This window comes from Colias croceus, chromosome 11, assembly GCF_905220415.1.
Source record: "Colias croceus chromosome 11, ilColCroc2.1".
In the NCBI taxonomy this organism is placed as follows: Eukaryota; Metazoa; Arthropoda; class Insecta; order Lepidoptera; family Pieridae; genus Colias; species Colias croceus.
The window spans coordinates 11,052,299-11,076,152 of NC_059547.1; the positions used below are offsets into that span (position 1 = coordinate 11,052,299).

At 36.7% G+C, this 23,854-nt stretch overlaps 4 protein-coding genes across 4 annotated transcripts in view; 2 read left to right on the forward strand and 2 right to left on the reverse strand.

Annotated features, from left to right (window-relative positions):
• On the reverse strand, positions 1-12,312 carry LOC123695712 (DNA polymerase nu-like). The gene is made up of 7 exons (XM_045641621.1): positions 12,212-12,312; positions 5,454-5,547; positions 1,890-2,067; positions 1,536-1,690; positions 969-1,142; positions 582-707; positions 1-131 (listed from the first exon to the last, which is right to left on the reverse strand). The coding sequence occupies exons 2-7, from the start codon at positions 5,521-5,523 to the stop codon at positions 1-3; spliced, it is 834 nt and encodes a 277-aa protein (XP_045497577.1). The 5' UTR covers positions 5,524-5,547; positions 12,212-12,312.
• LOC123695895 (DNA polymerase nu-like) lies at positions 2,021-3,744 on the reverse strand. The gene is made up of 3 exons (XM_045641851.1): positions 3,403-3,744; positions 2,897-3,138; positions 2,021-2,610 (listed from the first exon to the last, which is right to left on the reverse strand). Exons 1-3 carry the CDS (start codon positions 3,509-3,511, stop codon positions 2,476-2,478), a joined length of 486 nt encoding a protein of 161 aa, XP_045497807.1. The 5' UTR covers positions 3,512-3,744; the 3' UTR covers positions 2,021-2,475.
• On the forward strand, positions 8,257-11,467 carry LOC123695881 (vacuolar protein sorting-associated protein 41 homolog). The gene is made up of 2 exons (XM_045641832.1): positions 8,257-8,842; positions 9,254-11,467. The coding sequence occupies exons 1-2, from the start codon at positions 8,407-8,409 to the stop codon at positions 11,335-11,337; spliced, it is 2,520 nt and encodes an 839-aa protein (XP_045497788.1). The 5' UTR covers positions 8,257-8,406; the 3' UTR covers positions 11,338-11,467.
• The window catches only part of LOC123695900 (regulatory-associated protein of mTOR), a 17,796-nt gene continuing 5,910 nt past the window's right edge, over positions 11,969-23,854 (forward strand). Inside the window, exons 1-19 of the mRNA XM_045641855.1 lie at positions 11,969-12,294; positions 13,911-14,013; positions 14,178-14,299; positions 15,627-15,746; positions 16,053-16,199; positions 16,533-16,762; positions 17,078-17,260; positions 17,558-17,760; positions 18,417-18,658; positions 18,848-18,922; positions 19,004-19,084; positions 19,677-20,040; positions 20,302-20,380; positions 20,589-20,704; positions 21,044-21,156; positions 21,482-21,608; positions 22,282-22,371; positions 22,702-22,929; positions 23,442-23,571. Coding sequence (XP_045497811.1) covers positions 12,118-12,294; positions 13,911-14,013; positions 14,178-14,299; positions 15,627-15,746; positions 16,053-16,199; positions 16,533-16,762; positions 17,078-17,260; positions 17,558-17,760; positions 18,417-18,658; positions 18,848-18,922; positions 19,004-19,084; positions 19,677-20,040; positions 20,302-20,380; positions 20,589-20,704; positions 21,044-21,156; positions 21,482-21,608; positions 22,282-22,371; positions 22,702-22,929; positions 23,442-23,571 — 2,930 coding nt within the window. The 5' untranslated portion in view covers positions 11,969-12,117. The remainder of the gene's footprint in view (positions 12,295-13,910; positions 14,014-14,177; positions 14,300-15,626; positions 15,747-16,052; positions 16,200-16,532; positions 16,763-17,077; positions 17,261-17,557; positions 17,761-18,416; positions 18,659-18,847; positions 18,923-19,003; positions 19,085-19,676; positions 20,041-20,301; positions 20,381-20,588; positions 20,705-21,043; positions 21,157-21,481; positions 21,609-22,281; positions 22,372-22,701; positions 22,930-23,441; positions 23,572-23,854) is intronic.

A 23,854-nucleotide genomic window follows, 5' to 3' on the forward strand; every position in this document is an offset into this window, starting at 1 on the left:
CTAGTGGGTAATATCGTCGAGTGTGAATTCGGTTAATTCTCCCCAACTGGGCCCGCGGTACAATGCGACAGGCAAAGGTACACTTATACCGAACTCTCGACCGCATTCCTCCATAGTGCTTTTTATTATTGCTGTATTAAAAAATACATGTTAGTAAATGTGTATCAAAAATCTTTTCTAAATATAATTTTGGACCAATGAACACATTGTAGGTGTAGTTTGTTAATTTTTTACCATATAATATATTTTTAATGTCCTTTTACCACTTAGAGCATTAAACCCCAGTATTTTTAATTACCTTATTACAATTTTAGCAAGCAAGTAAGTAACTTTGTCTGTCTGTCTGTCTGTTACTCAATCACGCCTAAACTACTGAACCAATTTTCATGAAATTTGGTATGGAGATATTTTGATACCCGAAAAAGGACATAGCCTACTTTTTACCCCGGGAAATAGGATAGGTTTTATCCCGAAAATCCCACGGGATCAGGAACTATGCGGGTTTTTCTTTGACTGCGCGGGCAAAGCCGCGGGCGGAAACCTAGTACCAAATAAATACATTAGAATAAAACAGTAACAACCAGCAGCCGTTGCCACGTGTTGGTGCGGCAGCTCCCACACCAGCTCGTCGTGTATCTGCAGCAGCGGCGCGCCCGCCACCCGCGCCGTGCGGCACATCGCTAACTTGGTTATGTCTGCCGCTAGCCCTGCCGTCATTTATTTATTTATATTTCTTGATTGTATTATGTTCGATAATGGCTATCCATTTGGTTATGGAAGTACTCGATATTTGAAAACTTTCACCAACCGAATTCATTAAAGTTTTTATCTTTTTTATTGTAGAGTTAAATTATTAAATTATCTGACCCCGGTCAGATAAAAATTAAACACTTTCTTATCGATACAGCTATATTATTTTTTCCTTTTACCGATCCTACACACATCTACCCATGGCAATTTTTCCTTACCTTGAACAACAAAATTAATAGCTTGTCTCTCCGCATGCGACTTGATCGCGAAATCCTTGCTATTAATATTGGGAAAGATTCTAGTCCGACCGCTGGCGGTTCGTATGCGACCGTTATTCTGTTCGCACTGACTTACTACCCATCGGCCGAATGTTTTCATTGCGGGAAATGTGCCTGGAATAATTAAATTATACGTTTAAGAAGTTACAACTAATTAGGAAGAGAATATGAACCATGGCACAGTCTTATTTAATGATCTAAATGGGAACTATCACAAATTCAAAATATGTAGCAAGAATAGAGTGAAGCGTTTGATAGCTTCAATATCAACTTTATTTCAGACTTGGAAGGTTTTATTAACGTAATTATCATAAATCCGTAAAATATTTAGATTAATGAAAACTATTTTTTTTTTATCATTTTAACCTTCACTTGTTTGATAGTTTAATTATTCTTGAAATCTGTTGAAATATGTTTGGAGTGTCACAGGGATCAACCTTAGAGCCCTAACTATTACTTATGTACAAAAGTGGTAAAATCCTCAAATTTTATTAAATTTATAATTACGATTAAAGCTAGAAACAATGGAGAGCGCGTGGTCGTAGGAAACGTCGAGTATCTCCATGAGCTTCCTACTGCCAGCGCCGTACAGGCTCGCGTACACGATGCGCTTCGTGCGCTCGCGCTCCTCCGCGACCACGCTCTCTGGCGTCTTGTTTAGCCTTTATAAATTATATAAATATTGAATTTATGTTGATATATAATGATAAAGTATTGAAGTAAGTGAACACTGCACCGAACTTAATACTTTCTAGTTATAGAAAATATCAATATCAATCTTCTCTTTAACTTTAAATCAATCTTTAAAATAATAAAATTAACAAATATACCACACAGCTAGACTGTAGTAATAAATCTCACCACTTAGCAGCCAGCTCTCTGAACAGATCGGGGCTAGCGAGTGCAGCCAGCAGGCCGGTGTCGGCCGCCTGGTGCGCGAACACGCGGCACTCCACGTGCTTGAAGTCAGCCGCTAGCAGTGTGCAGCCAGACCGAGCCGTGTATACTGAGCGGAACTTTAGAGTGTCCGTCTCGATTTCTTATGAATAGAGGAATTTCATGGGGTTGTTTTAAGATTGTCTAGCTGGTTTACGTAGTATGATTGAAATAAATTTGAACAATTTAAATTATGGGGACAGTTTTGATAAGAAATTAAGTTTCTGGAATGAAAGTAACAGTAAATATTAAATATAATTTAGGTACCACTATCTTTTTCCTGCGGGAAGAGAACTAAACTGAAAGGTGTTTTAGGTATTGCTTGTAAGTTGGGATTGCTGCATGCGATGCGACCCGTAGCTGCCGCTGTTTGTATCCTATAATTTGGTTAAAAATAACGAACAGCCAAAATTAATAAATAAAAATTTATTTTGGGTCATGAATATATATTTATATTGACTAAAATTATCAAATCAGGAATAAGTAGGTACTTAATTGACTATAAATAATGCTACCAAGTAGGTCTAATGATCCCATTTCTGACGTGCGGCACGATACCAGCTAAAAAAGTGGCATGCGCCTTGTGCAGGTGGCGGTACTCCAGGATCAGCCGGGGCAGCGGGTGTACTGACATCAGACTGCGCAACTACAACAGCCAAGCCAATACTAATTGATTACTACACGAATGTACAACTCGAGATAAAGAAAATAAAAATTGTTAAACTTTTTATCCGATACTACACTGTGACCAGCGTTCTGTAAAATGTTGATACTTGATAATAAATAAATTCTATTGCAAACATTTTTTTTATTATTTATAAACTGTTCATGTATTGTAGTTAATCCAAAACCAAAACTGATGTTTAAACTTTAAAAGACTTTATTAATAACAAAAAAACACGCCTATTTCAAGTCGTATCAGTATCGCTCACCATCGTTTCAGAAGTGGACTTAGCTCCCTTACATATCGTCTCTCTAATCTTAACATTGCACTGTGTGTCCAACTTGAGCTCATCATACAGTATAGCTCTGACTTGCACAGCGGAGTTCACCTGGAAGTTCTTCCCAGCTGCCTTGTGGCACTCCAGCTCTGTTGTCTTCATCTGTTTCAGTAGCACGCCTTCCATGGATTTCAGCTTCTCTAGGTCAACGCAGACACCGCGATGTTCCATTTCTTAGTAGAATTATCATAAGTAGTAACTTACTAGGTACTATAGTAACTATTTTTATTCGAACGTTACATTAAACTTATTGAAATAAACAAAAATAAAACAATGATGCCGAAACTAACTTGAGACGGTAAAGGAAGAGATTATGATTGGATCAATATATAAAAATATCTGAAAATATGCCGTCATTTCGACAAGCTACTTTTAATTACGTCTTGCTAGGCCTAGCAATAACATATTTGAAACCTATCCATTTCTTCCACTCCTACCTGCAATAACAGAAAGGACAGGCATTTCCACATCCACAAAGAGCTTCCAAAGCTCTCTCTCGACGAGTTCTATCTGTAATGTCTCCGCACACTGCGCCAGTGTCGTCATGTACCACGCACACTTCTGCAGATTACAGTCTGTAGCGATCGTGTACTCCGCCTTAAAGTTTAGTACCTTCTGCAGGTCGGAGAAGTTCTCCGGCGTATTGTCCGGTTCTATTAGACTCGCACCTATCTATTTTGAAATCATTATGACGACTATTAATATATCTAATGTTTTATTTTGAAAAATATAGTGCAGAATGTAGTATTAACCTTAGTATCAAATATATTTAAATTCAATTTTCCAATTGGAATATCGAAACTTGAAATAACGTAAATTAATACATGCTTCGCATCATAGCTGACTATTTTCATTTTCATTATATCGTTGATAAAATTTCTGAAAAAATTATAAGCATTCATTTAAAAACAAAATGCATTACTTATAACAACAGCTATAAACGTAACAAACCACTAAACATACATAAAGCTTTTATCATTCCCTTTGAAATAATAAAAATTGTTATTAATCAAAAACATGAGTCCTTCAGCTGTGCAGCTATCGTCGGTGTGGTGACTGTTCAGTTGAGAAAATCCATTGCTGAGAAGAAAATACCTTAGTACATTATGACGTATATTGTACAACACTTTCCTAATCGCATATAAATAGCAAGCGAAACGTATATCTTTTGTTAGTAATAAATAAAAATCTTACTCATATAGTACAGTTACCACAACTTCTTGTGACTCTATAGTATTAAAATGAATTGAACAATCATCTAAATTGTTTTTATTTACAATAGTTATGTCATATGTAATATCTTTTACTGGAATTTGGGATTTTATCGGCGCTATAAACTTAGCTTTAATATTTTTTTCTTTAAACTTATCATCTTTGCACTTTTTAGGAGTTTTTGTAACATTAACGTTCACTGGTTTATCAATTATAACATTATTTTCCTTTTCTATTACATTTTTATCACTTATCGTACTGATGGTGTCCTCAACGACCTTTTCATTTGTTTTATTTCTCGGTTTTGAATATTTCATGATACCACCTTTATTGGCTAATTGTGCCTGAATTGTTTTCTTTTTCTTATTATTTTTAGGTACTTCTTCTATTGTTATTTCTTTTGTGACATTTTCAATACCATCATCATGAGTATTCATTGCAATATTTTGATCAAAACCACGATCTAGATCATCAACATTACCACAATCAATATCTTTTAACCAGTCTTTAACTGCAGTTGTGTATTTCTTTTTTCTAAAATTTGGTTTCTTATCTAATGCCACATCTGATTCGACTTTTGTTTTATTATTAGTATCACAGTTTTTTACTGCAGTTTTGCGTTTAGTTCGTTTTTCTTTCACATTTTGTTCATTTTCAGAATTAATGTTTGTACGGGCCTTATCTTTAGTAAAGTGAAGTTTAAATAGAGGGGCATTGTTATTAGGAATATCCGTGATCGAATATGCATTTGAATTTATATTAAACTCTGATAATAGATCAGTATCAATGAAATTATTCCAATCCACTGTATTTGTAATATCAACTACATTTATTTTTTCATTGATATTTATTAAATTGTCACTTAAAACATTACTCGTGGTCAGTGGAATAGAAGAAGTTTCAGGAATGGCTACACCAATTGCTGGTTCTATTAGTTCCATATTCGTAGGTATTGGTACTACATCTGTACATTTTTCTATAACGGGACTAATCGTTTGAATTGTATTATGTTGATATTCGTGAATTTGTTGTTGAGAGTCACATCCACCATTGAATCTAAAAAAATCTATAATTTATTTACAAAGTTATTTTTAATAATTTTGATGTATTTTTCTAGTATCTGCTATCATGAGGCTGTCTAATAAGCGGTAAGCGGTTCGGTGCAGGCTTAGAGGTGCAGGCCGCTAAGCCAGAAATAAAAAAAAAACTATATTTATAAGTACTAAATTCCTCTAAAAACTCAGCTAGTAAACTATAAAATGCAAAAGCAACTTACGTAATAATTCGTTTCTTATGGACTTGCGTTTGGGGTTGTGTCTGTCTTCCAATTGGAGTTTCTTCAGCATACGGACGTAATTTGCGATTGCGCTCTAAAAATAATGAATAACTTATAGTGAGGAATTAAATTTATCACATAATCTAACAAGAACCATGTCCCTACCAGTTTGAAAATCAATTAAATTAGACAAAACTTTTTGACCAAACGCTGACAAACATTCGTTATAATAGGTCAAATATTTATTTCTCATATTATTTCGTTTATACATGCTTCATGAAATCAAAAGTGCACAGTATATTCGTAAATCAATGGGATTTATCTTCTGCTGAAACGTCCAAGCGATACATATAGATAGGTATATAACTTAATGATAATAATAAAATTAAACTTTTTTTTTATGAGAAAACGTTTGATTTTCCCGCTTTTTTGTCAATGTTTTTTTTAAATTATTGTTAAGAGTATAATATTATGAACATCAAATTTTATTCGTTACAGATCGTTCAAAATAAACTGCTTAAATATTGCATTTTTTCCATTGAGATAATATTAATATGGAGACGATACCGCCTACATCACTTATGTTCCACTCAACATACGTCATGTGGCGTAACTGCACTCAGTCGCTTGCTCGCTCATTGGCGCGAACGTCACGCTCATTTTTTATTTGTTTTAAAGTGAAAAGCATCAAATATGCCTACGTGTGTGTTACGATATTGCACAAATAATACAAAGAATACGGAAAAGTGCAAAGGAATAACTTTTCATCAGTAAGTAACTAGATAATAATTTTTAAAACTTAGTTAGAGCAAAATTTTTGGCGGGCGACATTTTGTCATAGATTAAAAATTTAAGATATGACATTGGGCATGAAATAAGTGTTGTTAGTAATATTTGCTGGCGTATATTTTTATAGTATAAAATAATAATTTTACATATTTAGAAAAGCATAGACTGGTTGTTAATTGAAAAAAGGTGAAATCATGAAATATGAAAATCAATTAGGTACTCAATCACCAATTTTTTTTTTGTTAATTGATTTTAATCAAGTTTTTAATTGATATTGTATAAGCTACTGACTTGAACGTATAATTGAATTATTATTTATTTATCTGCACTAATATTATAAAGAGGAAAACTTTGTTTGTTTGTTTGATTGTAATTAATAGGCTCATAAACTACTGGACCGATTTTGATGAAAGGTGAATGCCCATTTTTGGTACTGGTTTTTCTCATGCATCAAGACAACAATACTATTAAAAAAAATCTCGGCAATTTAGAGGCCTTCTTACCATCGGAAAATATATTTTGAACAGGGAATGTTTTGTAAAATCTAATAAGACATGTAATTGTTTAGACCCGTTATTATAGATTTAGTGTCCATTACCGGTTATCACGGTAACCAAGCGGTAACTTATTACATTTACTATGGTAAATAGCTAAATGTATTAATATCGATTATTGTTTTCATTGAATTACAAAAAAATCAATTAACATAAAATCACTCTTTAAGGTATTGTTTATACACTGTAGGTTGTTTTAACAAAGATAGTGAAGTAAAATAATATAAATATGTATATATAAAAAAAAAATATTATTATGACATAGCTTGGTAGGTAACCAGTTATTTCTTATTTGTTTCTTTCTTCGAATATGTAGTGAAAAAATGATTCAAACAACAACAACAACAACAACATGTTAACCGAATAAAAACTCAATTGGCATTTTTTAAGTATATATTTAGGTTTTCTTGAAATCCGTCCCGGAAGATTTCTGGTGCCTACCTACACTAGCCGATGAACAGATAGACTTTGTCTGAAAGCATAAGCTCTACGCATAGATTAAATATGTTAATCGAAAAATAACCTTTGGACGATAAAATGTTACCTAAATCACACATAAACCTAACTAAATCGGGGTTATTTAAGTTTTGAGGTTATTTCACATTTTTCTCAATATCTTGAAAACCCCTGTTTTTATCACAAAAAAATCAATTGGTAAAAATCTTTTGAATATCGAAGAACCCTCCAAAACCACTCTGGCATTGACGCAACACTGTACTGTGGTCCATACTTTCATGGGCATTCTCCTTTGGCACAGACAATCTTAAGACCCTGAGAAAGAACATAGGCTACTTTTTATTGCGAAATATGTGCCACGGGCGAAGCCGGGGCGGACCGCTAGTTCAGAGATAAGTAATTAATATTTTTTCTAAAAAAGGCTCAATTTGTAAGGAATAAAACTTCCCATAGCCCTGACTGAACCTAAAACGTCACTATTTACATCATCCTATATTATATGCCAGATATTGTTAGCCCCGCGTAGTAAAGTCAGTTTATACCTAAAATAAATATTAAGTAAGTACAAAGAAAATTTCAAGTCAACGTGCATGTAAGGAGTGGCACCCAATAAAATAGACAGAATAAAACAAAGTGTCGCCTCTATAGCGGTGAGTCAGTGACATCGCATAATCTATGACTGTCTAGCCGTCATTGGCGCGCCCCGCGCCGCCGCGCTTGGCGCACAGATTTTGTTCGTGGTGTCTGCTCCATATTAATATTATCTCAATGATTTTTTCCTTAATTTTTTCCATAAGAGGTATTGATGTAAAAAAAATCGTAAAGAATTTTACACTGTACTCTGAGATCTAAGACTCTGTGTAAATCGAAACGAAGGAGATCAGTATTTGTCAATATTTCATCGTAGTGTCAAGTGTCAAATGTCATCTGATTGTCTGATTATCAAACAGAGCAACAAGAAGCTTATATCTAGTGTATTAGAGGATATAAGCTTCTTGCAGAGCAAGTAGCAAATTGTGGTAGCAAACAGCGATAAATGTCATATTTATGTGGAAATACAAAGGCGAACACAGAAACTAGATCGTTCAAGCAAACGCATAATTTTAATCGAATATGTAATTAATATCACTATTTAGATATATATACAAAATAACATGGCGTTGAACCTGGAAAGTTGTGACAGCTTGCCTCCTGACGAGGAGCCAAAGTTAAAATATGATAGAATGGGTAATGACGTACAAAATATACTATTAAAAGATGCCGTGAGCTGTATCTGTGTGCACACAAAGTTTATATGTCTCGGTACGCAATGGGGCGTAATACACCTATTGGATCACGAAGGAAATACAGTGCCGATATCCATGGACAACAATCAGAAAGATTTACAGGCTCACGCGATCGCCGTGAACAAAATATCTGTGGATGTGAATGGAGACTACATCGCAAGCTGCTCTGACGATGGCAAAGTGCTGGTGTATGGGTTATACACAGATGATAATACTCATAATTTGACTCTAGGTCGTGTGGTCAAGTCTGTCGCCTTAGACCCCTATTATTTCAAATCAGGCTCTGGAAGAAGGTTTCTTACTGGTAATTAGACAATCAAAAAATACATATCATTTCCTATAAGATAGAGTAGAAAAAATCACCTTGTATTTCATAACAATTGTACTATAATTTGGTATAATAATGTACATAAGTAATAATGTGGTTTTTCCAATAATATTTATACAACAATTCAGCAATTTAAATCCATATATATTTTAATGTCTCATTTACAAAAAAACCTCTTGTTTAGGAAAAAAGCTTTGATTGATATTCTATTTATCTAAAAGTAATTTTTTATATAGAAGCAATTTGGGGTTCTTCACATCTTGATATTCAGGAGATTAACTTACAAACTGAATTTTACAGTAGAAAAATTCTTCAACATATTAATATGAGAATAATTCTTATCAATTATACTTTTAAGTTTTATTATATGTATTTGTTTGATTTCAGGTGATAATAAATTAACACTTTATGAGAAAACATTCTTGAACCGATTACGTAGCACTGTCCTTTGTGAGTGCGAAGGATATGTGCAAGCCATTGCATGGCATGATCGTTTCGTCGCCTGGGCCAGTGAGGTTGGAGTTCGTGTGTACGACTTAGTGCCCAGATGCTCTCTAGGTCTCATCCAATGGGAGAAAGCTCCAAATCGATCCATAGAAGACTTTCGTTGTAACTTATTATGGTCTGCACCAAAAACCCTCATGATAGGGTGGGTAGATACAGTACGCATATGTGTAATACGAAAAAGAAGCCAAATTGAGCTACAAACACGAGATGTGACTGAATACTTAGTTGATCCTGTTTACACATTTCAAACGGACTATTTTATCAGTGGCCTGGGTCCTCTCGAGGATCAGCTCGTATTATTAGGAGTGCCCAAAGAACCCGATGCAGAAAGTGGGAAAGCTCAAAGGCCTGTATTGTCAGTTGCAGATTATAAGGATTGTGACTTCTGTGAAGTTTCCACCGACAGCTTAAATATTCGGGGGTATGAAGAGTACTCATGTAATGACTATTACTTGGATATTCTGATCGAAGAGAACCGATTTTTTATTGTATCGCCAAAAGACATTGTTATAGCCAGTCCTTACGATATTGATGACAGAGTCAACTGGTTAACAGAACATGGAAGATTTGAAAAAGCGATTACCGTTTTGGAGGAAGTCGGCGGGAAGACCGCAAAGCATTCAGTGGTGACGGTTGGAGTCCAGTATTTAGACCATTTAATGTTTGAGCATATGTATGAAGAAGCTGCAATTTTGTGTGCAAGAATATGCAAAAATGACAAAGTTTTATGGGAGAACCAAATACTTAAGTTTGCAGAAGTCAATCAACTCCGGACAATAAGTCCTTATGTGCCTAGAAATCCCGATCAAGCCTTAAGTTCGCACATGTACGAATTAATATTTTACGAGTATTTAAAAGTCGATCCTCAAGGATTTCTTAAATTAGTACAAGAATGGAATCCTGGCCTTTATAAAACTGGGGTTATTATAAAAGAAGTTTTGGAGCATTTATTGACAACTGAAGTTGATAAGAATATTTATTTGGAAGCATTAGCTCTACTTTACTGCTATCAAAAGAAGTATGATAAGGCATTAACTGCATACTTAAAGATCCAGCACAAAGACGTCTTTAAGCTGATTATAAAACACGACATGTACTCTGTGATATATGACAAAATTCTTGACTTGATGAATCTTGACTGTGATACTGCTATTCCACTTTTATTATATGACAAGACAAAGGTACCCGTTGAAGTTGTAGAGAAGCAACTTCAAAATCATGATTTATATCTTTTTAAATACCTGGATGCTTACAGTAAAGTAGAACCGAATGGACGTTATCACGGAAAGCTTGTCAAGTTGTATGCTAAGTATGCTCGAGAAAAATTATTGCCATTTCTTAAATGCAGCGATAACTATCCCATCCAAGAAGCTCTAGACGTTTGTCAAAGCAATGAATTCTATCCTGAAATGGTTTTTCTACTCGGCCGAATAGGAAATACGAGAGAAGCATTACAAATTATTATTGAAAAGCTACAAGATATAAATCAAGCCATCAACTTCTGTCAGGAACATAATGATAAGGAACTTTGGACTGATCTTATAAAACAAACTGTTGACAAACCAGAATGTGTTACATTGCTGCTAAAGAGGATAGGTAATTACGTAGACCCCAGGATGCTCATACAAAACATACAACCTGGATGTGAGATAAAGGATCTAAAAGAGTCACTCGTGAAAATGATGTGCGATTACCATTTACAAATGTCTGTACAAGAGGCCTGTAAAGTAATTACATTGAGGAATTACTTTGACTTGCATGAAAAATTAATCATGAATCAACAGAGAGGTATATCTGTAACTGACGAGTTTATGTGCTGTGTCTGCCAGGGAAGAATCATAATGCGGGACCTTTCGAATGCTTCAGACTTAGTTGTTTATAATTGTAGACATTCTTTTCATATAGAATGCTTGCCTGACGGTGTATGCAACACCTGTAGTGTTTGCAGTGCTGTTAAAATGTGACCCACGATCTGCTCAAACTTAATTAGGACTCATATAATTATATAAAATAGTATTTTTCCATTAATGTACCTAATTATTGCAATATTTATGTTAATTTTAGTTTATTCAAATAAAACATTTTCTTAAATTATGGTGCTTTTGTAATGAAATGAGGTGGCTTGTATATTTTTCCTCAACAAGCATCATTAATAACTGAAATAAACCTTATCAAATTAAAAAGTTGTTTGAGTGTACCCAAAATGAGTGATTATCAAAAAATATGTATATTTCAAATCCCGACCGTCCTTATCAGTAGTAAAAATAAAAGTGATGATTTACATTCATGCGACGGAGATGGAAATTAATTAGAAATTTACATTTAAAAAAATCCAGCGAATATCAAAATATAATGTGTTACACACGTACAGTGAAAGCGCGCCCGCATATGGTAACCTAGAGCCACGCTAAAGCTATCTCCTAATCTAAGCTCCTAATAATAATATTTGAGGTTGATATTCATTCATAAACCATAAAATATACAATAAATAAATTTATAAAATAATTTATTATTTAAATAAAATATTTTATCGCGTTATGACATTTTTTATCTATATACAAATCTTGAAGTGACTGTTTGTGCGTAAATTGAAACGCGCGTTTATTCATTATTGTTTATTCCCATGTGGTGTCGAAAAATGGACGCGCACATGATTCTCTAAGGTTTTGAAAATGTTTTTCTTTAATGTTTACATGCGTTAATGGTTAAAAATTCAAGTGATTGTTTAAAAGTGTTAAGTGAAAATGACAGAAATGCCTCCTTATCTCGCAGTTAATGATGAGGAGAATAACAGTGATCAGACTGATAGTGATTCCTCGGATTATGAAGATGATTTACCTTTATGTTTTAACCAGCCCAGGCATACGGAGCCAATAATAGGTGCTGAACGAGAAGAACACACGTGGAGAGTGAAGGAGAAGGTAGGAAACCAGTAGTAGATATGGTTACTGCGTCGTAGCTGCATAACAAAACACGCAGGTTCACGATGTCATGAAAACAAACGCACATGGGGCTCCAATGTTTTGGTCTTATTTAATAACATTTGATGGTTTGCCTTTATTGTTAACACGTGAATAATACATTAATTATCTTATTGGAAAACAATAAAAAACTTCACCTATATTTTTTCGAGTTATAACTATGTAAATAATTCAATAAATGTAAATTTTACTGTATAGGTATGTACCTAGTTGTTTTTATTTTCGAAATAAATTAGAGGATATATGTACATATTTAAAGAAAATTAAAATGAGTAATAGTGCGAAAATATTAATTGTGTATTCATAAAAACTTATAATCAGATAAATGTAGGGTATGATTTATAAATTTAAAAAGTTTATTTTTTATTTCTCATTGTTTACATTGATTGTTGTCAATAATTTTCAATTAAATATGGGAATGTAGAATACAATTAATGTACATAATATGTATTCTAGACTTATGTTTGTCTGAATTTGTTATGATTTTGTTACTGTAAGCAAAAACACTTTCTTTTCTTGTTTGATTATAAAGAGTAATTTAAAAAATATCTTGCTGTAATTCATTATTTAATAAAGATTTAAAATATACCTGTAATCTGGTGGTGGTTCACCTCCACATTCACACAGGTCCCACTTAAATATTTCTGTTACAATGTCCTTCAAATACATGTACATCAAAAAATTTAAATTATATAATATAAATATAACTTATACCTATATGTACCTTGATATAATATATTGATGTAATATCAATCTATTGCACATTAAAATATAGACATTGTAAAGTACATTAATTTTGTAAGGTAATTTTATAATAAATTATATAAATTACAATTCAAGGTAAACTTTTCTTTGATGAGATAAAAGATTAAATGTAAATATAGTAAATGCATCAATATATATTTTTAAAAAGAGATTAGAACAACTTTTACTTAACTTAAATTATAGTGAAACTAAAGCATTGCTTGTCAGTGAAAAATAAAACACACATACATATATACACGCACGCACACATATACACACACACTCATACATAAACACACACACACACACTTACACACGCACACTCACTCACACATATACTGGAGTTTGTTAATATTTTGTCAATATTTTATTTTTCGTTTTTTATTATTACATTTCTTACACTGCAATTAAAAATACTTAATTTTTAGAAATTAAAAAATACTTCTGTTACATAGGAAGAGACTAGTTTCCCACAACACAGGGGATCCTAGTGTGGGGACTAGTGTATCTATTAAGTGCCCGTTATAATATTCAATTTTTACTGTACATATTCGAAACTATTGTACACTGTTTTATGAATCAAATAAACGATTTTTATTTTATTTTATTATTTTTATGAGCCGAAATCAAAAATCTGAAATGTGACATAACCCACAGCATCATTTTCAAGCCCAGGGTGAAGAATACTGTTTAATATTTTATATTTAAATCAATTGTAAAGCAGATCCAAGTTAATTATTTTACAGTATCTACTGTGCTGAAGAGGCAGTTGAGAATATATGAAATATTCATTGTTTTGAATATGTTTTCAGTACAAAACACACTGTGTGGCGCTGGTCCTGTGCCTCAATGTGGGTGTGGACCCACCAGACGTTGTGAAGACACAGCCTTGTGCGAGACTTGAGTGCTGGATTGGTATGTTATGGTGTCCATTTATTTTATCTATTTGTGTTTAACTACAACAAGATTTACAAAATTCAATAATGGTATTCCTAGCGGGTTAACCAGGGATTTACAATTTGTGTGTAATTATGTGAGAAAATTGTGAAAAATAAATAAATTTTGAATTTTATATACAGATCCAAACTCGTTGTCCCCAACCAAAGCTCTGGAGACAATTGGTCATGCGCTGCAGTCACAGTATGAGCGGTGGCAGCCGCGCGCGCGCTACAAGCAGTCACTCGACCCTACGAGTGATGAGGTGATCAGTTGGAATTAATGCTTTGATCATTTGATGAATAAATTATACAAAGTATGAATTATAAAATTTACGTAAATAATTTCGGTTGGACACATTTTTTGTGTGCCGGAGTGACAAACATTCATAAGCATAAAAATTTTAAGTATGGATTACTGATTACAGACCCTTACTTGAAATTGTACCGTAAAGCATTTTTGTAAAGATACTAGAATACAGAGAGAAATTGCCTTTATAGCGTAAATCGTGCTTGGTGCGTAAACATCGTATCGTAAAAATATAGTATGTATTCTAAAAAAAAATTCAGAAGTTAATTTAAATGTTTTTTTTATTTTTTATTTCAGTAGTTGATCGAGTTTTCTGAATAATGATTATATAATGTTCAATGAAAGTTGTACTTAGTTATCATTTTGCTACATATATGATAACCTTACTGAAAAGTAAAATGCTATCAATCAATTACATAAAGTAAACAAATGAGACAACAACATTATCTCAAATGTATAATTAACGAATAGAATTAGACAGCAGCTGTATTGAATGGCTATGAGTAATGCAAATGAGGTAATTAGCTCAGACTGAAGCACTGTGTGCCTAGTGCGAGTTTTCATCGAGTACGAAACGTTACTATCGCGTCTGCGTCACAGCGAAATTTGTATGGGGAATCAAAGCTTCCCCATACGTCCGCTAGGGGCGCTGTTCGATTTCTCATACTAATTCGGCTGTGACGCAAACGCGATAGTAACGTTTCGTACTCGATGAAAACTCGCACTAGGCACACTGAGTGCCGGCCGGAGCGACCTTGTGCGAATTGGGGCAATGTCGGATTAGCTCACTTCGCCTAATTTAACGGTACACCCGCTGATGTCATCAGTTTTGTTAGGACATTAAATTCATATGCTTAATATGAATTTGACACGCAAAAAGATGTGAAAGCTGCAAAATGATATAGATAATTTGGAGATAGGTAATAAATAATGAAGATATCTTTACTTAATTCGTGGAATTAGGACGAAAATTAAAAGTTTATCTGTTTATCACTATCTTATTCATGTATACATCAAATGCGAAAAAAAATTTCATTGTCATTAAATTCAGTCAGTTTATTTTTCAATTCTCAGTGTATGTATATCTTCAAGACTTTTATATTGTTTACGAAAATGGTGCGCGATTTTAGAATCCATGTTCAGAACCGATTGGTTTTATATGCATACAAATAATATTTTTGCGACTTACATTTCTATACTTTGTATAAGAGCAATATAAATTTATGTTAGAATAGAAATCAAATGTTATTTTAATAAAAATTATGTACTTCCGATGTTAACAGATCAAGAAGCTATGCTGCTCACTACGGCGCAATGCCAAGGAAGAGCGCGTGCTTTTCCATTACAACGGACATGGCGTGCCCAAGCCCACCACGCAGGGAGAGATATGGGTGTTTAATAAGGTAGGTGTCATTTGCTTTATAATTATGTACTTTATTTCCATGTTGAAAAGTAGAATTTGAAAATACTCAAAAGAGGTCTGCTGTAACAATCTGATTCTTAATCAGCTCTGAAAAAGTTACGATTATTATTGTTTGTGTTACTTACAAGAAAAAACATTACAATTTAAAATGAAAATTCTCTACTACACATGCATTTGATTTGAGACATGGCAAGTAGTTTTAAATTTTTTAAATCTTAAATGTTTTCATTTAAAAGAATGATCTAAAAAAATAACTTATATTATAAATCTTCATTATTTCTTATAGGCGTACACACAGTACATCCCCCTATCGATGTACGACCTACAAACGTGGATGGGCGCGCCCTCGCTCTACGTGTACGACTGCTCCAATGCTGGAGTAATTGTGGAGAACTTCAAGCAGTTCGCTGAACAGCATGAACGGGATTATGAGGTATGTGATGATTCTTACAGTATTTCTTTTATTCATTTTGATGATAATATTGAATTATCCCAGTTGAAAATTATTTAATGAAAATAATTTAATGATTCAGTACATTTGTAGAACTATCTAATTTTTTTTTTTTTTTTTTTTGTTATTATTTATTAGTGATATGCATTAGCAGCAGTGTGTAATTATAATGTTTTTATCTTCTCTTCTTTTTTTTTTGTATTGCTTTTAACAAATTTTATATCATGTTACCTGTTACCCAAATCATCTATATCACCATTTTTTGACTCATTTCTCTTATTCCAAGTTGTATAGCTATTTAATTGTTGCTTCCAGATGCAAGTGAGCAGCAAGGGCGGCGAAGCGACCGGCCCGCCGGTGTCGTACAAGAACTGCATCCAGCTGGCGGCGTGCGCGGCGGGCCAGAGCCTGCCGATGTCGCCCGAGCTGCCCGCCGACCTGTTCACCTCCTGCCTCACCACGCCCGTCAAGATGGCCATGAAGTGGTTTGTGTTGAGGAGCCGTCTCAGATCGGCGAGAGCGGATCTGATTGATCTTATAGATAAGTAAGTATGGTCCTTCGAGAGTCTCGACAAATAGTTGTTTTTAGCAATTTCATCTGTTTTAATCGAAATAAAATTAACACACTAAACCAAAATTGGACATTGACATTGTTAGTCACATTTTTAGATATTCAATTGGATTGTTAATATTTCTAAATATGACATATTTTCACATTAAGCTAAACAGTATGTGATTGTTTAGCTGAATGTGTGTATTCCTCAATTATTACTGTCATATTTATTTACAGAAATTTACATTGCACATGCTTATTATTTCATCTTTTTTACCTTCATAGCATTTATTGCCTGTTATTGCAGAATCCCCGGTCAGGTGACGGACCGGCGCACGATGCTGGGCGAGCTGAACTGGATCTTCACGGCGATCACGGACACGATCGCGTGGAGCTCGCTGCCGGCCGAGCTGTTCCAGCAGCTGTTCCGAGCTGATCTCCTCACAGCCAGTCTGTGCAGGAACTTCCTGCTCGCTGACAGGATCATGAGGTGATTGTATAGATATAGTTGCATAGGAATTGTGTCGATTGTCTCTAAGCTATTTTTGAAATTTCCAAATACAAATTTTTCTAAATGATTTTTCTGTAGATTTTCATTTTATTGCAGTGCAGCTCGCATCGATTTTTAACGAGCAGTTTCGATTTGGTGGAACTATTTAAATTGGTCTGTTGAATTTAACAGTGCAGTTGAATTTGTACATATTTTTTTAAATTTGTTTGTTTAACAAGCACTGTTATGCGACGACCGAGACGTGTTTCCATTTTAGTACACGTGTGGTTGTTGCAGGTCGTACAACTGCACGCCGGTGTCGTCGCCCGCGCTGCCGTCCCTCGCGCGCCACCCGCTGTGGGCCGCGTGGGAGCACACGCTGGACCTGGCGCTGGCGCAGCTGCCCGCGCTGCTGGCCGACCGCGCGCCGCCCTACCGCCACTCGCCCTTCTTCCGCGACCAGCTCACCGCCTTCCAGCTGTGGCTCGACCTGGGCAAGTGTACGTGTCCCCACCCGCCCCATAACACAAACACGCAGAAAGAGAGATCGTCAAAATTAATTTATTAAGCTATTGCATAGCTTCTATCGCGGGCCTTGAAGGCGGGGACCGAATCGAGAAATTCCGTAACAAAAAAACCTAACGCTCCGCATTCCGATGGGCGGTGGTGTGGCTTGAAGGCATAGCATGCAATAGCTTTACTGCGGCAGTCCCCGAGTGCCACACGTCGTTTTTTTCTATTAACTAACACTACACGACATATAATACAAATATTCACAATTCAATTCAAGAGAGATTCGTCCCTTGTACCCCGCGCGTTACTGGTACTTCTCTCAAGCTAAGCCGGGTAGATCTGACCCTTCCGTAGCTTAGGTGGTTTTGCGACCATTAAAAGAGAAGCCCGTAAACTAAAAATAACAGGTGTTATATACATAAAATATTGCTGACAGGGATATATATTAGCCGGTGGGGTTTATAGCTCATGTCACCATTATTATTTATTAAGTTACATATTATGTAAAATTGAATTGTAATATTGACATGATTTTAAAAGAGCAACTATGGAGTTTCTTGCCAGTCTAAATGATAAAAACATGTAATGACGATTCGAAAGTGGTTCCAAAAGAAGTGGTGACGTCAGTGTGGTGCGTGCGCAGGGTCGGTGTCGCGCGCGCCGCCGGAGCAGCTGCCGATGGTGCTGCAGGTGCTGCTGTCGACGCTGCACCGCGTGCGCGCGCTGCACATCCTGTGCCGCTTCCTGGCGCTGGGCCGCTGGGCCGTGCGCGCCGTGCTGGCCGTCGGCATCTTCCCCTACATGCTCAAGCTGCTGCAGGCCTCCGCGCCCGACCTAAGACCCGCCATGCTCTACATATGGGCCAAGATTATTGCCGTCGATCCGGTAATTGTTCACTTGCGAATTATTTTAATAAACCTAGATAATAATTGTAAGAAGTGAAAATACAAAACGTTATATCATTAGTTGCCACTTACTTACACACTTGTCACAAAATATTTATAAATAATTCCTTATAACAATATGTATAAAATGCACTTATATTATCTATGGATATGCATTTTTTTCTTACAGAGTTGTCAAGTAGATCTCGTGAACGCTAAAGGTCATAAATATTTCCTTGCAATTCTTCAAGACCCGTCCGTTGATGTAAGTTTAACATAGTACATATTTAACTATTTTTTTGTTGTTATTTTGACTTGACTATAATATGCATGTTTTACATTTTAGACAGAACATCGCACGCTAGCTGCGTTCGTGTTGGCGGGGATTGTGGACAATTATCCTGCGGGTCAAGAGGCAGCATTACAGGTTCGTTATTTTTTTTAATAATTGATTTTACGCGAGTAAGATTGTAACGATTATTTATTATACATCGCACACTTAAAGTGTGGTCACGGGGAGACAACAATATTTTTTTTTTTTTAATTTAGTATTTTTAGTGTTTTTGTCGTGTTGTTGTAGTGTAAAAAAAAATTGTACATTCAATATTTTTTTAAGTTACGGATAAATAATATACCTATATTTGAATAACGTATTGTCATTTGAGAGCAGTGATGGCTCAGTGGTGAGACCTCGGACTTCGAATCGATAAGTCCGTGGTTCGAGACCAGGCGAGCGCGCAGGAAATAAATTGATTTTTCAATTTATCTGCGCATGTTGTAACATCACCACTGCTCGAACGGTGAAGGAAAACATCGTGAGGAAACCGACCGCGACATGTCGAAGAATTAAAAAAAAAAAAAAAAAAAAGTTCGACGACATGTGTCATCCGCCAACCCGCACTTGGCCAGCGTGGTGGATTATGGCCTGTACCCTCATAGGAGGCCCGTGTCCCAGCAGTGGGAACGTATATGGGCTGATGATGATGATGATTGTCATTTGTTTCGTTTGTTGTGTGCAGGGCTCGATGATATCGGCGTGCCTGGAGCAGCTGCACGAGGCGGAGGGCGTCGGGGCGGGCGGCGGGCAGGGCGTGCTGCAGCAGTGGGCGTGCGTGGGGCTGGGCCGGCTGTGGCGCGGCTGCGAGGCGGCGCGCTGGGCGGGCGCGCGCGACCTGGCGCACGAGAAGCTGGCGCCGCTGCTGGGCCACGCGCGGCCCGACACGCGCGCCGCCGCCGCCTTCGCGCTGGGCTGCTTCGTGGGCGCCGCGCCGCACGCGCCGCGCTCCGACCACGCCAACGCGCTCGACCACCAGGTGGCCGTGCTGCTGGCCAAGCGCCTCGCGCTCGACGCCTCGCCGCTGCCGCGCGCCGAGATCCTCGCCGGTGAGCCGGCACGTGCACATGCACGCACACGCACACGCACCGTGCGCACAATATCACATATCTGCAAAGCTACACTATCAATAGCTTATACATGAATAAGTTCATGTTCAACAGTTTCAAACTTTGTCATTATATGCTACAAAAATACCATTATTAGAAAAAAAAATATTATTTAAAAATATATTAATTAATTAAATCTTAAAAGTTAAAATATTAATTTTAATTATTTTTGCCTTGCTTATTGTGACTTTTCATTTACAGCATTGCAATGGGTGGTACTTATATTCGAGCAACACTTCATAGCTGTTTATATACAGGAGCGAATGCGACGCAGTGATAGGTGAGTTTTCTCTAACTTATTTATAAAGTTCCGACACTTTCATATCATTCAATTAAAGCAATATTCATCGAAATGTTGGGTATCATTAAGATCGATTTTAACAAAACTCAATCTTAATTGCTTACAAAATATAACTAAATATATTACATTAATAAAATTATACTATAGGTTGTCTACTTAAATATTTATTAATAACGTGTGTGTGCAGGGAGTCGGGTCGCGGTGCAGGCGGCGGACAAGTAGACCGCGGGCAGGAGGCGCTGGCGGGGGGCCGCCCGCCCAGGCACTCCTCACCGCACCACTCGCTCGCGCTGCCCGCCATCGGTGAGCGCCACCACCACTACACTAACACAACAACTCTCACAAAGATAAACCTGTACAACACCACGTGATGCCATGTTATACCATACCACGCTACACCACGCAACGCGACACAACACTATACTCTTTGATTCATTTGTTATAATCAAACTAAAAACTGATTGCTATGTGATTTCCTTTTTCTTGTTTGTAAAAATTTTGAATTTTTATTTAGACTGTATAATCGATGATAATGTTGACTAACATCAGAAAAAAGACTACAATATAGAAACAAACAGACATGCTACTATAAACTCTAACGCCTAGAAAACAAGGCACATTGTCACTTGCATTATTGCGCAGGTTTCGGCTCGGTGTACATGAAGCTGTGGGGCTGCGTGTGCGCCATGTGCCGCGAGCCGCACCCCACACTGTCGCAGATGGCCAATGACGTCATCGGGTATATAGCCAATCAGGTAACGGGATTTTGTATTTTGTTTACATTTTGAAATAATTTAACGAAATGTTTTAATTCCATAATGAAAATGAATGATCTCGTGTCTTAAATTTTTTAATGTCTCTGGACATAGAAGAGATTTTGTTTTTATGGCGTAAATGTGAATTTTTGTTGTTTGATTTTTAGAACCCAGTGTCACTTACTGGGTTCTAAAATTATTAAAAAAAGGTATATTGCGGTTGTTTCTTGTCAAATTTTATATTTTACCTTCCTAGGGTGTAATCAAGTTTTTGTTGTTTAATTTTTTTTTGTTGTATTTTTTGAAGTACGCAATGGGTTCGCAGGTGGACAACGTGGGCCGCGAGGTGTCGGAGCGGCACTCGAGCAGCGGGTCGAGCTCGCTGCCGCCGTCGCCCAACACGCGGCCCGCGCCGCCGCCCAACCCGCACACGCCGCACACGCCGCACCTCGGTGCGTACTCACCGCAACTATACCATACCATACGCGAATCATTCCAAATTAACAATAAAAAAACGACGTGTGGCACTCGGGGACTGCCGCGGTAAAGCTGTTGCATGCTATGCGGTATGCCTTCAAGCCACACCTCCGCCCGTCGGAGTGGGGGGCGTGTGGTTTTTTCGTTACGGAATTTCTCGATTCGGTCCCCGCGCTCAAGGCCCGCGATAGAAGCTATGCAATAGCTTAATAATTTTCAGTAATTTAAAATTTTATTTGAAAAATGAAAAAAAATTTCTGTCCGGCACTGTCCGTAAATTCAAGATATAAACATGAAATTGCGCGACGTTGCGTTGTGAATTAGCGTTACGTGCGCTAGATAGTGAGGCTACAGCCAGGCTCAGCCTGGTGTGTGTAATCGATGGCGATGTCTGATCAAGCGCCGCTTCCCGCGCCTTCCGTCTCCTTGCGTGAACTTGTATAGGGTGAAATCATTTTGAGAAAAAATTGATATTTTACTTTAAAAAAATATTAATTGATTTTACGTTCTTATAAATTTGACAACTAAACCAAACGACTGGTTTCAAGGATGAAGGTTACACTGACAGCTTATACCTATGTATTATTTATTTTAACACTAAACACTTATACGCTTTTAAAATTGATGTTATATTGGCGTTGTGTGCAGGTCACCGCCGCGGCAAGTCCGGTCTGCCGCACACTATATCTGAAGATTCTGTTGCGCATCGGGACCGAGATTCCACTTCCTCAACTTCCAGTAAGTTTTACTGTGGATTGCACATTATTTTTATTTATTGGTGATAATAAATACAAATTAAACGTGTCAAAAATTTACTGATTTATTACAAATTTATTTAAAAAAAAGCTTTTGAAATGACTATATATTCCTTTGCGTTTTATTTTTCCCATTGTCTGTTTATTTTTCCATAAGAAATATATAATTTGGTCCTTCGAGCTGAATCTTTGTATTATAGCTATTTTGCATAAACTTTTTCTTGTGAAATATGAGTAGGTATATTATGTAATAACAAATTGTGTAAACTGCAAAATAACTTTAATTAATACGTCTACTGCGTGCGTGTTACAGGTCAATCAGCGAAGAAGCCTATAGTGAGCACACAGTACGTGGAGTGGGCTAGCGCGCAGTTCGCGCGCGGCGCGTGGGGCGCGGTGGAGGGGGTGGGCGTGGGCGTGGGCGAGGGGGAGGGGGGAGACGGGGCTGGGACGAGGGGGGATGATGACGTGGAGTGCCGCGCGCACCACGAGCGGCTGTGGCGACGCGCGCGCAACACGAGCATACGCAGGGAGGCGCGCGGTTAGTGAGGCGTTGTTTTTGTTTATGCTACTAAGAAAATGAAGGTTCTGATGATAAATAAAGATGTGTTGATTGGTTTGGGTGTGATTTTGTTTATGCGCAAAGCGTGATTTTTTATTGAAGTGACTTCTTTATCGGGGTTGGAAAAAAATTTAGTGTAACATTTTTTCGTTACGCGTGACATTTTTCCGTTACGCGCCATCTTTTTCTTAACCCTAGCACGCGTGATTCGACGTATTTCTGTAAAGTTGCATATATAGTAAATTATTTTTTGAAAAATAAGGTCATAAAGAAGTTTTACTTCTTACGTGTGTACACTAGTACACGCACACATTTTTTGTATATAAAAAAAGAGACTAAAAAATTTGTTTCTTGGGAATTGGATGTCAAAGTACTATAGTTGACTTTTTTTACCAAAGTTGACTTACATTTAAAAATTATATATAAGAAAAGTAAGTATTTCATTAAATTTTGAGGACAAAACTTAAGCTATGAGAATATGTGTGGTGCAGCGCTGCGCACGAGCCGCGTGTCCCGGCTGGAGACGCAGGCGTTCCACTCGCGCTGCCCGCTGCCGCCCGCCGTCGTGCTGTTCCACCCCTACGAGCAGCACGCCGCCGTCGCCTCCAAGGACAACTTCGGGTGAGGCCCCAACACATTGTAACGTTAGCAAAAAATAAATTTCAAGACAATTATCACACACGGCACGATTTGATCCCATACTAAGCTGTCGCTTGTCTTATGGAAACCAGATGGCTGATTAACATACATATATAACTTGAAATAAATACTTTTATAGATAATTAACACCCAGACAATAATTTCGAAAATTATGCAATTTATGTCTGTATGTAAAAATGAATGACCATTTCCTTGGTCACGGCATCTCGCGTGGATAGCTGGACCGATTTCGATAATTCTTATT

Coding starts and splice junctions, on each gene's coding strand:
- LOC123695895 (XM_045641851.1), bottom strand. CDS start 3,511: ATGACGACACTGGCGCAGTGTGCGGAGACATTACAGATAGAACTCGTC. Junction 3,139..3,402: donor TGTCCTTTCTGTTATTGCAG/GTAGGAGTGGAA, acceptor AATTCTACTAAG/AAATGGAACATCGCGGTGTC. Junction 2,611..2,896: donor AGTCCACTTCTGAAACGATG/GTGAGCGATACT, acceptor TGGCTGTTGTAG/TTGCGCAGTCTGATGTCAGT.
- LOC123695712 (XM_045641621.1), bottom strand. CDS start 5,523: ATGCTGAAGAAACTCCAATTGGAAGACAGACACAACCCCAAACGCAAG. Junction 2,068..5,453: donor CATAAGAAACGAATTATTAC/GTAAGTTGCTTT, acceptor TCTATTCATAAG/AAATCGAGACGGACACTCTA. Junction 132..581: donor ACACGTGGCAACGGCTGCTG/GTTGTTACTGTT, acceptor TTTTTAATACAG/CAATAATAAAAAGCACTATG.
- LOC123695881 (XM_045641832.1), top strand. CDS start 8,407: ATGGCGTTGAACCTGGAAAGTTGTGACAGCTTGCCTCCTGACGAGGAG. Junction 8,843..9,253: donor TGGAAGAAGGTTTCTTACTG/GTAATTAGACAA, acceptor GTTTGATTTCAG/GTGATAATAAATTAACACTT.